This window comes from Diaporthe amygdali (assembly GCF_026229845.1).
Source record: "Diaporthe amygdali strain CAA958 chromosome Unknown NODE_4_length_2575358_cov_65_588622, whole genome shotgun sequence".
NCBI classification, from domain to species: Eukaryota; Fungi; Ascomycota; class Sordariomycetes; order Diaporthales; family Diaporthaceae; genus Diaporthe; species Diaporthe amygdali.
In genome coordinates, this window is record NW_026517024.1 from 590,267 (window position 1) to 604,851 (window position 14,585).

The 14,585-nt window shown below is 54.4% G+C and overlaps 7 protein-coding genes across 7 annotated transcripts; 4 read left to right on the forward strand and 3 right to left on the reverse strand.

Moving 5' to 3' along the window:
• Positions 1 to 806: 806 nt before the first annotated feature.
• On the forward strand, positions 807 to 1,592 carry J7T55_008361 (uncharacterized protein; the record flags this gene model as incomplete). The annotated part of the gene is made up of 1 exon (XM_053138670.1): positions 807 to 1,592. One exon carries the CDS (start codon positions 807 to 809, stop codon positions 1,590 to 1,592), a length of 786 nt encoding a protein of 261 aa, XP_052997637.1.
• An 862-nt stretch (positions 1,593 to 2,454) lies between these two features.
• On the reverse strand, positions 2,455 to 3,947 carry J7T55_008362 (uncharacterized protein; the record flags this gene model as incomplete). Its single annotated transcript, XM_053138671.1, has 3 exons — positions 2,455 to 2,799; positions 2,866 to 3,794; positions 3,875 to 3,947. The coding sequence occupies 3 exons, from the start codon at positions 3,945 to 3,947 to the stop codon at positions 2,455 to 2,457; spliced, it is 1,347 nt and encodes a 448-aa protein (XP_052997638.1).
• Positions 3,948 to 5,714: 1,767 nt separating this feature from the next.
• J7T55_008363 (prenylated rab acceptor 1) lies at positions 5,715 to 6,245 on the forward strand (the record flags this gene model as incomplete). Its single annotated transcript, XM_053138672.1, has 1 exon — positions 5,715 to 6,245. One exon carries the CDS (start codon positions 5,715 to 5,717, stop codon positions 6,243 to 6,245), a length of 531 nt encoding a protein of 176 aa, XP_052997639.1.
• A 230-nt stretch (positions 6,246 to 6,475) lies between these two features.
• On the forward strand, positions 6,476 to 7,567 carry J7T55_008364 (uncharacterized protein; the record flags this gene model as incomplete). The annotated part of the gene is made up of 1 exon (XM_053138674.1): positions 6,476 to 7,567. The coding sequence occupies one exon, from the start codon at positions 6,476 to 6,478 to the stop codon at positions 7,565 to 7,567; it is 1,092 nt and encodes a 363-aa protein (XP_052997640.1).
• Positions 7,568 to 7,968: 401 nt separating this feature from the next.
• Positions 7,969 to 8,770, reverse strand: J7T55_008365 (uncharacterized protein; the record flags this gene model as incomplete). The annotated part of the gene is made up of 2 exons (XM_053138675.1): positions 7,969 to 8,408; positions 8,488 to 8,770. The coding sequence occupies 2 exons, from the start codon at positions 8,768 to 8,770 to the stop codon at positions 7,969 to 7,971; spliced, it is 723 nt and encodes a 240-aa protein (XP_052997641.1).
• Positions 8,771 to 9,460: 690 nt separating this feature from the next.
• J7T55_008366 (saccharopine dehydrogenase) lies at positions 9,461 to 10,747 on the forward strand (the record flags this gene model as incomplete). The annotated part of the gene is made up of 3 exons (XM_053138676.1): positions 9,461 to 9,885; positions 9,957 to 10,153; positions 10,221 to 10,747. 3 exons carry the CDS (start codon positions 9,461 to 9,463, stop codon positions 10,745 to 10,747), a joined length of 1,149 nt encoding a protein of 382 aa, XP_052997642.1.
• A 226-nt stretch (positions 10,748 to 10,973) lies between these two features.
• On the reverse strand, positions 10,974 to 12,411 carry J7T55_008367 (uncharacterized protein; the record flags this gene model as incomplete). The annotated part of the gene is made up of 2 exons (XM_053138677.1): positions 10,974 to 12,091; positions 12,189 to 12,411. 2 exons carry the CDS (start codon positions 12,409 to 12,411, stop codon positions 10,974 to 10,976), a joined length of 1,341 nt encoding a protein of 446 aa, XP_052997643.1.
• Between the last annotated feature and the right edge of the window lie 2,174 nt (positions 12,412 to 14,585).

Below are 14,585 nucleotides of genomic sequence, written 5' to 3' on the forward strand. Positions count from 1 at the left end.
AGAACGGGTCCGGACCTGCTTTCCCCAGCGATGATTGGCGGCATGCTCTGACCCCTCCCCCTGACCTCGACCATCTGGACCGCTTCTCTGCCCCTCATCTCATTCCAGGCCTGACCAACTCGACTGTATATCAAATAAAAGGAAAACGAAACAAGAACAATCATTTCCTTCGCAACTGTCTCCCATCTCCCTGCTGTCTTCTAGTCATAAAATCCCTCCCATCACCAAGTCTCCCAGACTCGGAACAGCCGCCACTCACCGTTTCTCCGATTGCCCGTTCAGTGACCGATCACCCCGCGCCATCCGTCATCTGACGACCGTGATTCATCTCCCACCCTCCGACCAACCCACGAGGCCGACCGCTTCGGACAAACCCCCTTTTCTTAGGCTCAGTAGCTAGAGTCTCCAGACTCTTCTTTTCGCAAGTCTATCATTGCCATTTTGTTCAGCTTTCGAGTACAACAAGTACATAGTTTAGCCAGCCAATATAAACCACTTTGTCTCATCAGAGCGGCTCGACTCTGAGCAAACGGTCAAGACATCCTGCGACCTGCTGATCTCCACTTGCAAACCCAACAAACTGCTTCTTGCGTTGCTTTCGAGGTTCATCTCTCGAGGAACTGGAAGGAAATTGAAGGAGCGGAGAACAAAGACATCACATTGTCAGAACTCACCATATTCTACGAGGTCTTTTGTCTGGTTTAGCGGCACGCAGGGAGTGTTGCAGGCACAAAGTCCCTCCAGATATCTGAACAACAACGCTGACCCTTCTCCAGAACGCAATGATCGTCAACAGTCAGCCCGACATGGCTGTTCAGGATGATCTATCATCTCTCTTCTCCAAGAATCTCACTTTGACTTCCAAACCACCACCAACCCCTCCCCAGGACGATAAGATCGTCTATATCTCCCAGCATTACAACCACAGCGCTCATGTCGCAGCCCAGCAGCCGTCCCAGGTCCAGCAAGATGAGCCCATGCAACGACCATCTTCGGAGCCTCCAAGGTCAGACCTGCAGGACCTCGAGCTCCTCCTCCGCAACCACGGTGTGGACACCTCGGCCCTTTCCTTCTCCCAGGTTGAGCTGTTCCGCAACGCGGCAGATGCCCAAAAGGCGCGGCTGATCCAGCTGTGGACCATCTGCCCCCCGAGAAACTCGACTGACAATCCCACTCTGACCTGGAGCAACACCACGCTCGAACAGGAGGAGATGCTTGCTCAGAGGCGGTACGAGTATCAGCAGCAGCAGCAGCAGCAACGACAAGGCCCCGATGATGAGACCATCATGAGCCTAGATGGCACTGACACCGGAACCACCTTCGGCAGCTCACCCACTTCCATGCAGTCCGGCGACGGAAGGTGGGTCCCGCACGCGCAGAACTACATGGAGCCGTACATGCAGAGCGGGTACGAGCAGCTGGCCAAGAAGGAGTACAACGCGTCTGCAGGCAGATTGGGAGAGTACAAGATCGCCACCGACCCGGTGTACCAGTCGACGGGCGGGGTGCTAGACTATGAGAGGCAGCAGTGGATGGAGAATCAGTACGGATCGGTGGTCGGCGGCTGGGGCGACGACGAGGAGATGTTGTGATTGAGTTAATTGACTCCACTCGGGCGGGAATGAGAGATTCAGCAATGATGATGTTTTTTTCTGGCATGGCACAGCACAATGATACCGAAAGACTGGGTTACGCATATTGGCACTGAAGATGGCGGCGTTGGCATACATTCATAGCACAAATACAACTACCCGCAGGGGAGACGGCGTCAAGGTTTTGTTTTGTCAATACGAATTATTCTATCACATCATACTCGGCTTGGCCCTTCATTGCAATTGTATACCCAGACTGCCAATTTCTCGAGTATCCATGTTGGACAGGGCCTGTGGCGCATATTATTCCAAGCGTCCGGGCGTGACACTCGCTGAGAGCTGGATGTCTACAGATTCGTGGGAGTCACCAAGCAAATGGGCCTTGATTGACCGGACATCATGCGCGCTCAGAGACGGACTCGGACGTGACAATGGGCAACGAAAAACACAGCCCAGTGATTCACTCATGCAGCTACGTTCAAGGTATCATCACATGGTGAGAGTGTGCGTTATGTCGATAAGTCTTTTGTGTTTATGCATGTAAGCGTCTAAACGTGCAAGAGAAATGTTCTCCGCCAGACCATATCCATCCTTCATGTTGCGTTCTATCCATTCAAGCAACACTTTGTATCTCGACTTTGCTTTTGACGTCCGCGCAGCGTGGTCCAAAACTCGTCACCATCGATCCCACAACCCAATCTGCAAGGCAAATACAGCCTGCGACCCCTCCCTTCTTCTGTTCTGCTCTGCTCTCATACACATTATGAAAAAGCCAACCAAAACGCCGCCAATCAAAAGCCTCTTCGCAACGGAAGACGATATCTTGCCCTGCATTTTCTGAAAAGAAGAGGAAGCGACTCATTCATCGCTTCTTCGACTTGCGCTTGCCGCTCTTTCCAGACTTGGCCTGAGGCTGGCTGCCGGTTGCCTTCGAAGCCGAGACGTCCTCGATCGATTTGTCCAACAGCTCAAAGTCATCGTCCGCAGAACCAGTACTTGGAGTCCGCTTGCCACCGGCACCGGATGAGGAGTCCGTCTCGGCGGAGGCGACTTCCTTAAAGTCTGAGGCCTCCTCCTCAACCTCCTCGAAGTCGTCGTCGCCATCCTGGTTTTTGGAGAGGAAGCGGCCGGCGGTGCGGCCATAGAACCAGATTGGCATGCGCACGAGGGCGGTGTCGCTGATAGTAGGCTTGGGAATCTCGTTGGGCTGCATTTGGGTCAGTAAGGGCTCGCATCAACGGCGCTGGAAAGGTCAGAACTGGAATGAACCTACATCAAGCAAGAACTCCTCCACGTTGCCATCCTCATCCTCCTGCTCGAGATACACGTCACCAAGAGAGTCGACGACCAGGACCTTGCCATTCTCCGCAACGACGCGCTTCTTTGCGCCCTGGGGACCGGCGGAATCAGCTGTTGCAGCGGCCGTAGGGGTAGCTGTGCCAGAACTAGCCCGGGTAACAGCTCGACGACCACCACGCTTAGCTCCATCTGAAGAACTGCCCTTCTTGGCCTCGCGCTCCTGCATACGCCTCATCTTGCGGTTCGTAGGCATGGCCTGTTCCTGCTGCTGCTCATCAGCGGGAGCTGGGGGCGCCGCAGTCCCAACTGGAGCACCACCGGCGCCAACGTCAACGGCAGGTATTCCCAGGTTGTCGCCCCACGCGGCGTGCCGCGCAAACTTGATGTACCGCTCGACGAACTCGCGCTGGCGCTTCCAGCTCATGTACAGAGCGAGGTAGTGCGCGCCGCCGCCCAGGGCGAGGAAGACGCCGAACATGACGGTGCCCAGGCCGGGGCGGTACCGGTCGTAATAGTAGTTGGTGCCCTTCCACGTCGGGAAGCCATTGGCCACAAAGTGGTCGTAGCGAGCACGCCCGGAGCCTTTCAGGATGTTGGCGATGATGGACAGGCGGGCCTGTCGGTCAGAAGCCTCCTTGATGGCGGCCTTGATCTCGGATTGCGAGGGGGGCTTGGCGACGTTGACACCGGCCTTCTTGTTCTTCTTGTCCTTTTTGGCCTTGGCACGCTCGGCGGTGAGCTGCTGCTTTACCTTGTCGGGGTGGAGGGAACGAGACTTCTTGCGGTAGGCCTTGTTGATATCATCTTGGGTGGCCGCGGAGGTGACGCCCAGAACGTCGTAGAAGGTAACGTCGGGGCCTTCGAAGGTGGCGATCTCGTCACGGACACGGAAGATCTCGCGATCTGGACGACAGAAGGTTAAGATCAGCTACAATGCGGCAGCATGGTTGGGAAATTGTGCATGTTTGGGTGGATGTGCTTACCCTCCTTTGACCAAGCGGCGGCCAGAGGCGTTAGGAGAGCCAAAAGGCTCAGGGAAACCACAGACAACTTCATGATTGCATGTCGATGGGGTGTTGACTGATGAATCTCCAAAAGGTTCGGGTTGCAACAAGCCCAGGAAAATGTTGGTGTTTGCACCAAAGGGCTCTAAGGAGTAAATTTGGAATTTAGAAGCTGCGATCTGTACTATAAAGTAGGACCTTTTTTCTGGTCTGAAGCAGTGCCGAGCCGAGCCCCCCTGGCACTTGCTTGCCTCCATTGGGAGTCGCACAAGCTTCCAGCCTGCAAGCCCAGGGCCTAGAGTGCAACTTCTCCACACAGGACCCTGAATATCAGCCGCCGGCTCTGGTGAATGGCCATGTGCCTATTTCCCATGAAGATGCGGTCTCAGGGTGCGCCCATTTAGGCCACAATTTGCTACATAGTGGTGCCTGGCCACTATCCAGGTACAGACCACCATTCGATGATTTACTACGTGGACATAAGCAGGTATGACAATGCATGTTATTTTTCATTGGGTTGTCCGCGTCACTTCTCTTGGCTGTTTGCATGAGCCAGCAGTGAGTCTAGTCTCTATGGCTTTGCTCAGTAAGTTCACCAAGAGGAGAACCCGGAAACGTTATCCGAGAGCCTTTCACTGGGTACTCCCGCTCTATGATTAAGAACGGGCTCTTTTGGCAACATACCTTTGTATATTGAGAAGTACATATTTGGGTTCGACAGGCTGTATTTGGGCTGTTCTATGGTAAAGTATAAAGCACGTGCCTCAGTCTCTGAATGAGCACTTAATGGATGAAGTTGTGAGACTCAAGATATAGGCCACATGTCCTGTATTTGCTTGGGCATCCAGGCAACCAGGTATCTGCGCATTTCCGAAGATACTGCCCAAGAGCTTATGCGTTCTCAGTGGAGTATTTGCATTAGGCCAGGTGGCAGCTATAGCGCTGTGTCTAGCATGTAGGTTACCTGGAACAGAGTATCATCATCAAATGGGAGCAAACCCACCAATGCCAACCTTGAGCCATAAGTGCATTGTCATGCAGTAGCCACCCAGCAATCCAGCAAGCACAACATGCTAAGATGCATGCCTGCCTTGCTAGCTCAGCTTGCAGCGGCCAAGCAGCGGGGCCAGCCTGTCACTGCCTGGAGGAGGAATTGAAGGTCATTCCTGTCGAGGCTATGTCTGTCAACTGCACGGGAGGTATTAGACACGTTTCTGAATGTGAGATGCAGAGAGACTCAATGTTCCAGCAGAAAGGGGAAAATGGTAATCTCTGACACGTGATTGCTGCTGCCTCCCTTCGTCTCTCTCTCCGTCTTTTTTTGTTTTAGCGCAGGACCAGGATTCAGGAGTGCGCGGCCAGGTTCCTTGTTTCGGGCGGGATCCAAACATATGGTTACAGGGGCGCCACGTATTGTGCCCGGATCTCTTCCCTACAGTTGCAGCAGCTTCTGACAGACACTACATTTATCTACCACTTTGGAGACAGACTTCAGCTGCGCTTTCCTGGCCCGTCCATTTCATCATCATCAACAAGCCACACCGACTATTCATTCACCTCTATAAGGTCTCTTAGACTGTCACACTCTCTCTATTCCCAGCTTTCCCCTCTTCTCTCCTTTGTGGACTCCAGGCCGTCGACCCAGTCGCTCGTCGACAAACAGAGGCCCCTGGAACGCGCCTCTACATTTGCTACCTTGCTTTGCACCTACAACGGCCAACTTCCTCCAATCCGGCATTCGTCAGCATCCACTGCGCACAATTGCGACGCCTGAACCCGTCACGACATCAAGCCCAAGCCGCAAATTTATTCTGCAACAATGGCACGAATCCAGATCCCCATCGACGCTCTGACGAGCCGTCTCCAGTTGGGAGACCGATTTAATAGCATCCGCTCCTCCTCCTTGTCCAGTCGATTCGCCAACCTGCGGCCTATCTCTGAATTCTTCGACTTCAAGCGGCTGTCGAAGCCCGAGAACTTTGCCGAAGCCCAGTCGCGTGTCAACTACAACCTCGGTCACTTCTCAAGCAACTATGCTGTTGTCTTTACCATGCTCTGTATCTATGCCCTGCTCACCAACCCTTGGCTTCTTTTCGACATCATTTTCGTCGTCCTCGGCATGTTTCTCATTGGCAAGCTCAATGGCCAGGACCTCGAGATCGGCCAGACCCGACTCACCACCTCCCAGCTGTACACCGGTCTGTACGTCATTGCCATCCCGATCGGTCTGATTTCTTCGCCTTTCAGCACCATCATGTGGCTCATTGGCGCCAGCGGTGTGGTCATTCTTGGCCACGCAGCTATCATGGATAAGCCTCTCGAGGAGGCTTTTTCCGGGGAGGCGGTCTAGGTGGTCGGCCGCGAGCTCCCAAACGTGCGCCCCAATGGGGAAGACCATCGAGGCGAGAGAGGGACTACATGGCTGCTGGCTACGGGCAGAGTGTGTGGGGTAATGGCCAGAGAGTGGTGGAAGAGTTAGGAACCGGTGATGACACTGATACACAAGGGGTTGGTCTTGCTTCGGGGAGGCGTTTTTCAAGCGATCCGCTTCGTTTCACAGGGGTAGATGTGGGAGAGAGCATGATTAGGTCACGTAGGAAGGCTTACGAACGATCAGACGACGACGACGACACTTCTGACTCGGATCAAGATTCGGAACTGGACGCCGAGGGCGAAACGCAGCTCGCCCTTCAAGAAAAAGAAAACGCCTTGGTCGAGTCCGCACTGCGACGAATAAGACGAGCGCAGTCAAAAGGCAAGCAAGAGGTCAGGTTGAACAAAAAAGAGCTGGCAGCCTTGGAACAACGGCGGAAGCGCATGCAAGCCGAGTCTGGCGGGAACAAAAAGAAGAGGGAGCAGCGTTATGCGGTACCGCTGTCGCAGCTAGGACCAATGTCTCAAAAGGAGAACCGGGCGCTGGTTGCGCCTGATGATACCTTGCCTCCACATCCATCGCCAGGGACGTTTGAGAGAACACAGGATAGCAGGCTTCAACCTCCTGTGGGCTGGTTCGCTCACCCATCGTCATCCCGTCCCGGAACCGCAGATTCTCGCGAATCTCGCAGATCTTCTGGAAGGGCATCCGACCGCGAACTAAGCTCATCCCCTTTCCAGTATTCCTACGTTCAGCCATCAGGTCCACCTTCGAATCCGAGACATTCATCTGACCCGTCCCTGCGGCATCGTTCATCTCGTGGTCCTCTGCCTCACGAAGAAGCATGGATGCCACAGTACGGCGCATCCGCGTCTACATCGTCTATTCCCTCAGCGCATGACCCTTTTCGATACATGACATCAGGCCCGCAAGCTCCATATCATGGTTCGATGACTGGTTCCCGTGTTCCATCTGGCTCTCAAGTCCACCTGGACCCCTTGCGCGCAGACAATGCTGCTCGGCGCCAATCCAGGCAAATCAGTCCTGACGACACCGAGAGTGACGACAGCGAGGACGATGACGACACAAGCGATGATCTAGGTGCAGGTGTGCGCATTGGGAGCTCAAACGTTGGGCCTTCGAGCAGTCGGGACCAGATCATTGTCGAGGAGGAACGGGAGCCTACACCACCACCTCGACCTGTGACGCGATCAAAGAAGGTCTCATCGGCTACATCGTCCCCTAAACGAAAGCCTGTGGGTGGTAGCACTGGCCGCAAGAAAAAGGGCAGCAAATGAGCGAGTCTTCTTCCACGATACCCCGGGGATCCTCCTTGTGCGCGCGCAAAAACATGTCTAGGGAGCTAATGGATAATGTCATGGGCCTGTATTAATTAATATTGCCGGTTTTGTTAGACTTGACTTCATAGAAAGACGTCTGCTAATAGCATCGACTTCTCCTGCCTGAACATTCACACACCTTGCTTGTGATGATATTATACCATGTTTTTTTGGTGTGGCGGAAAAAGAATTAATTCTGTATATTCGAATATATAGGTATTTCAAGACCGAATGCCACTGTAGTCTGGCCTGGCTTTTCAAAAAAAAAAAAAAAAAAAAAAAAAAAAGATCATCATGTCGTTTCTTCATGAACCTCATTCAAGGTGTCGCCGCCTTGGGTCGCCAACATCGCACACCGATCAGAACCAGTCCCTTACTGACTTCATCAGCCCGTCGCCCCATCCACCACCAACATCCCTCTCCCAGCTCTTCCTCTCCCACTGCATCCCACCATCGTAGCCTCTCTCGAGGCTCACCCTGCCATCTCTTCCCCCCATACCGCTCGCCATCCTCACGGCCTCGCCCACCAGGCCGGCTGGGCCTCCGCTCATGGCCCGCGCGCCGACGCCGAGCATCCTCTCAATGCTAGGGGGCAGGCGCAGCCCGAACCGCGCGAGAAGCGCCGTAAGCGCGCCGCCGGTGAGGAGCGGCAGGACCACGAGGGTGAAGACCTTGACCGGATGCCGCTTGGCGTAGTAGACCAGGTCCCGCAGCAGGCGCTTGAGCTGCTTGTAGGCGCGGGTCAGGAAGTTGGGCCGTGGTGAGCGGCGATAAGAGGACGTCGAGGAGCGGTGCTTGTCTGCGAAGGTTGCGTGTTAGTGTTAGGTCAGGACGCGCCCATTTATAAGACTGAGCAGGTGGGGTTGCTGATGACATACCCATGCCAAAAAAGCTTCTTGTCGAGACATTGGGTATCCCAAAGAAGGAACCCCGGTTGCTTTCGTGCCGGGAGTGGCGGTGCCTGTCCTCATCGCCGCCAAAGAAGGATGCTGCAATGGAGCGCGCCCCCGGGGACCTCGAGCGGGACCTCGACCTGGACTTCGGCCGGAGAAGGGACGAACCCGACTTGCTGCGGCGCTTGTTGGACGAGTGATGCTTTGACGAGTGGTGGGACTTGCGGCTGATCACCGATGCCGAGTCCCAACCGTCCATAAAGCCCATGGTGAATGAAAGCGACGAGGTGGAGCAGCTACGCTGCTATACTTTACTATGCGGAGTAAGTGAGCTGTCGTGGGTGTGGCACTGGGTCCCTTTGGGTTCAGATCGCCCCGTTCGAACAGATGGCAAGCGTCTTCCTTCGCCACCTGAGGATCCAGTGGTGACAGCTCACGGTGTGGGAATGCAAAGCAAGCGCTTTGCGACCGTGATGAGATTGGACGGGAGTGAGAGCTGTCTGGAGCTCACCTGAGCTCGAAGCGGTGAAATCGAGGGGCTGGGGGTGTTGAAAGAAGCACATGCAGGAGACCCCTGAACGGCAACTCTCTGCCAAGGGCTCATGGGGGCTCATTAACTCATTAGCGGATTCAGGAACGCTGCCATTCGCAAGATCCAGGGGTCCCGTCAGTGCTCCGATCAACGGGGCCCTGTGTGGAGAAAAACTCTGCCCCTCGTCTGGTGTCATGCCCAGGTAGAGGAGGGGTGAAAAGGTACCTGTCTATGTCAATGGGATGACTCAATCAAGGTCAACAACATTCGATCAACTTCGTACATAAGCTTGTTTCTGGTGAGTCAACCTTCTAAATTATTTCTACATCCTTCAATTCATCCAATTGACCGTACCAGAGGACGTGATAGCCCAAGACAAGACCCCAGCTTCAGCCCAGCACGTCTACACCTAGCCAGCAGCTCAACATGGCGCCCACCGTCCTGCACCTGCGTGCCGAGACCAAGCCTCTCGAGCATCGATCTGCCCTGACACCCACGACAGCAAAGGCCCTCATCGACGCCGGCTACGAGGTTCACGTCGAGAAGGGCAGCGGCGTCAAGTCAGGCACCACGCGCATCTTCGACGACGCCGAGTTCGAGAAGGTCGGCGCCAAAATCGTCGAGGAGGAGTCATGGATTGACGCGCCCGCCGACCACATCATCATCGGCCTCAAGGAGCTGCGCGAGGAGACCTTCCCCCTGAAGCACGTCCACGTTCAGTTTGCCCACTGCTATAAGGGCCAGGAGAACTGGGACCAGGTCCTGGCTCGCTTCCCCAGGGGTGGTGGTACGCTGCTGGACTTGGAGTTCCTCGCAGACCCCAAGACTGGGAGGCGGGTTGCTGCTTTTGGGTAAGGATTACGCCGCGCTGCTTCTAGAACTGATCGTGGAAATAGACATACTGACTTTATGCGCAATGCAGATACCACGCTGGTTTTGCCGGAGCTGCGCTTGCCCTGGAGAACTGGGCTTGGCAGTTGACGAACCCATCCGAGCCCTTGCACAGCGTTTCTTCGTACCCTAACGAGAACGAGCTTATCGCGGATGTCAAGAAGGGTCTGGCGGATGGAGAGAAGAAGGCCGGTCGTTTGCCCCGGGTCATCGTCATCGGCGCACTAGGTGAGTGCTTATGCTTACTTGCTTGCTTAATATGTCTAGGGCAATACTAATATCCTCACTCTCGTAGGTCGCTGCGGCAAGGGAGCAGTGGACCTGTGTCTTCGTGCTGGTGTGCCTGAGGAGAACATCCTCAAGTGGGACATGGCCGAAACGGCCAAGGGCGGCCCCTTCAATGAGATCACCGACAGCGACGTCTTCATCAACTGCATCTACCTGGCTTCCAAGATCCCCCACTTCGTCAACGTCGAGTCCATCAAGGCGGCTGGTGCTGACCGCAAGCTGTCCGTCGTCTGCGACGTTTCCGCTGATACCACCAACCCTTTCAACCCCGTACCTATTTACACCATCGCCACGACCTTCGACAAGCCGACAGTCCCAGTTTCGTCGCTGGAGCAGGGCCCTCCTCTATCGGTCATCAGCATTGACCATTTGCCATCGCTGCTGCCACGTGAGGCTTCTGAGGCGTTTAGCAATGACTTGCTGCCTCACCTACTCAAGCTGAACGATTGGCGCAACGACCCTGTCTGGGCTGGCGCTGACAAGCTGTTTAAGGAGAAGGTGGCTACCCTGCCCCCTTCAGCCCTGGAGAAGTAAAAGTGGCACAGACAAGGATATGGCATGGTATCGGGCGTTCTGGGTAAATGGGTTTCGAAAAGTAAGGGATACGGTTTGTTGAGACACAAGGTCAAGGCATCTAGACATAGACCAGCCTGATTCCTGTTGGAAACGCTATGGCCAACATATATAAAGATACAAACAAGTCTTTGATTTACCGGTGGCGGCTGTCAATCGCACGCAAGGTATATCGCATTCAAGCCTATCAAGCATTGGCGCCGCTCGCTGGGTTCAGTTTACCCTTCGTCGACCCCCCACCGAGCATTTTCCAGATGCGAGACTTTTCTTTCCGCAGGATCGCAGACTTTCCTCTTCTTGGAGCTTCATCATCCGCGTCTGTCATCACCGTTATCTGCCTCCCAGGATCTTTATATTGCTGCTGTTGATGCTGCTGCTCCGGGACAGCTCTTATCGTTCCACCCACGGGCTTTCTGGCGATAGGAGTCACTGGTGAAACCGAACCAGCCATCGAGTTAAACGCGCCTACGCCCTCCGACACCGGTGATACCGTGTTCGCGTCTGGGTGCGGCGAGGCCGGCGCCTGCAGCGAGTACGATGGGTTGGGATTGTACTCAAACATCGTCCCCGAGGTCGCCGTGCTCGCCGTCCGCGACTGCAATGCCGAGTTCTGTCCGCTCACCGGTTCCGCGGGCAACTCGACAGCGGCCGGCCCCAGCGGCGCACTCGTGCCGTCCAGCTCGGTCTTGTTCCTCGCCGCGCTGGTTCCCTGGGCGTGGACCTCATGCCGGTTCCCCGCGTCGGTGGGCATCTCGGCCTTGTCGTCGATGTAGAGCTGCCCGTCGCTACCGGTCTTGCTATCCTTACGAACATCGGCAGCCGCTGCGGGACTGGGCTTGGCTGGCAGGTTCGCAGCGGTCCAGCTGTCGTCTGTGTCTTTCCTCTTGCCCATTGTCCACCTCTCATACCAGCCGCCCTGTTTCGAGTCCCTCACGTCCCTCATCTGCCTCGTTCTCCTCCGCTTGATCCTTTTCTCCTTTCGCCACCTCAACCATAATACCAGAAGCAGGAATACCACCACGACGACCACCGCGATCGCAATGCCCGCCTTTTCAGCTGGGCCCAGTCCCTTGGGGACGTCGCTCGGCCCCTTTATGCTCTCGGCTGGCACAACACTAAAGCTCGGGGACGCTGTCTCTTCTGTGTCGTCGTCGACATCATCGTAGCGCTTCGAGGTGGTCCACAATAGGCGAAGCTGATATCCCGAGCCAAGGGGCACGGCCGTCCCGTTGACGTAAAACGGGGCCGAGCCCGAATTGTCATGGGCTACGCAGTCATCGTCTGAGTCCCCCGGGCAGTTCGGTGCTGAGCGAGGTTACATGTAAGTTTCTAAACTGTCTGCTGATGTGCGAGTATAGGAGGGAGGGAGTGGTGAGTGAGAGAATGAATTCAGTTGACCAACCTAATACCCAAGTGTAATCCGCAGAGTCGTCACTCTGCCCGTTTGTGTACACATAGATCCCCGCTATGAAGCCTGTTCGATTGCCCCAGTATATCGTGGTCTTCCTGTCCAGGCCAAACTGGCTGGGGAACGATTTCGAGCCACTGGTCACGAAGTCGTTGGCACAGCTCACCCCGAGCACGAGCGAGGCGAAGGTCACCCACGAGAGGTCCGAAGGGAGCATCCTGGCGGAGCAAAGCACAATGCCCAGCCCTGACGAACTGGTCAATTGAGTCTCGAGCTATTGTCAAGGCCCTCAACGCATGAATACCGTTGTGCCTGGGATGGGGTTGAAAGAAGCTTAATTTTTGGGAAGAGTGCCCGTGGGGCGGTGATTTGGTTACTTGTACCAGCATGTTCCGCCCCTACTATCCACTTGTCTTTCCACGATAGGAATGCAGCCTTCCTGCAGGCTCGCCTTTCCTGGCTTCCCGAGCGACATCACATCACATCCCCCCTTGTCAAGCTGAACTCATCGAGCGTGGTCTCCATAGTAAGGAACTGCACTCAACAGGGAAATTAATGGGTTCCCGTTCGACCGTTCCGCAGGTTAGCAGCAGTTCGTAGGGGGCCAAGCCACGCCAAGTGCATGTTCAAGAAGCGGGAGAGCTATTTCTGTGTTTCTTGTCTCTGCTGCAGCTGCTCGCCCGACGCCAGGCTGGTGTGTGGGTTTGGGTACAAGCGAGGAGGAGATCGTCTGTAATTTGTCGGCCCTTGGCGTGCAGAAAGACGGCGCTCGGCAGGCCAACCGAGACCCCGGCCAGGCCTGCTCAGCCACGAGAGGGTGGGCCCTGCGGCCTTTTGCTGCCGTGATATCGAGCGATCGGTGGTAGCACTGGAACGTATCGATGACGACCATGTTGGGGGCTTTTGATATCCGTTCAGCTCTGGTATCAAGGCAGTGCTTAGTCTCTTGCATGCTTGATTGTAAATGAAGTGTGTACGACTCTGCTGGGAGACTGACGATTACATAAATGGTGGGAATATTTGTCAATCAATCACACCGAATCATGTTCACCAGCGCGTGACCATTCTCGGAATTATACTGTGTACCCTCGCTTTTCCTTGAATGGAGCATGCTCAAATCTTCCCGTCCAGTAGATCTGGCTGTTTGACTCGCTATATCCCTTGGTATCTCCTATTTATATATGAAGGTTTCTTCGCGCCTCGCTTCTAGAAACTGATGATCGGCCTAAGGGCAGAGGGGACTGAACTCGTGCGGGAGAAGAATTAGCAAAACGGTGATTTCAGTGCGGTACGCAGAGCTTCGGGCTGGTCGAGCTTTCACTTAATCTACACGTGGTTGGCGTTCGTCCCTGCTACGTACACTGTTACTAATATAAGGCTAATGTGTATCAACCCGATTTGTGCTACATGGTCCACTGAGGGATCGATTAACAAGGCTCTTCGGGTCACGACTGCAATCTGAGCATATACGTAGTGTAGGCGCAGTGCACAAAATGCGTGGAACTAACGAGAAGCATTATTATATAAATGTCAAATTTCTTTTACTTTATTTCTTTTTACACTCAAATCTCCTTATTTTTGTTTTCCCAACGCTCCTTAAGTGCTTCGTTACAAGATCTTGTTTGTCGCTCTTTGCCTCATTACCTGCGATAACTTACACGGCTTCCGGACAATGTATCTGAAGCGTACTAAAAACTTGCCTGTTCATCAAATTTAAATCCAAGTACTTTTTTGACCTTCGCCGGTTGATACATTCTCAACTCGCAAAGGAAGCTTGCCCCTGTGCGTAGCTGTAACCCTCAGACTGCTCAGACACCCATCGCCCAATCAATATAACCATTGAAGCCAATCTACGAGAATTATGAGAGTAGAGTGGCAGCAATGCTGCATAATGCTCCTAGATGCGCGAGTACCGTGCGCTGAAGATCCGCTGCTCTCCAATCGATACACCATTGCCTCACGGAATCGATGCTCGCTCTTTGAGCGTCATCTGCTTTCTTCCCTTCTGAATTGATCAGGTGTTCATGCTCGGCAAGCATCTTATCGTTGGTGGGAAAGACAATGATGAAACTGTGTGGTCCAATTGCGCCCAAGAAGATGGAAGCCGCAAGGTTGAAGGCTGCTGCAGGCTGGTTTTCCCATCCTGTAGAATATTAATACAAAAGTACAGAGCCCCAAGTAGGATAGATCAAAGACGATCTGTCGAAAATTGGGTCATCCTACCTTGCCATGCCAGGAAGCCGTGGAGGATGGCTGGACCAAGGGTCATGTAAGGTCCATATCTGCGACCGAAATCCCAAGCCCGGAACCAACCACGGGTGATAGCATCGCGGTCGCGGATATCTAGTAAATTATGCATCCCCACACGGTCGTGAGCGATTCCATATCCTA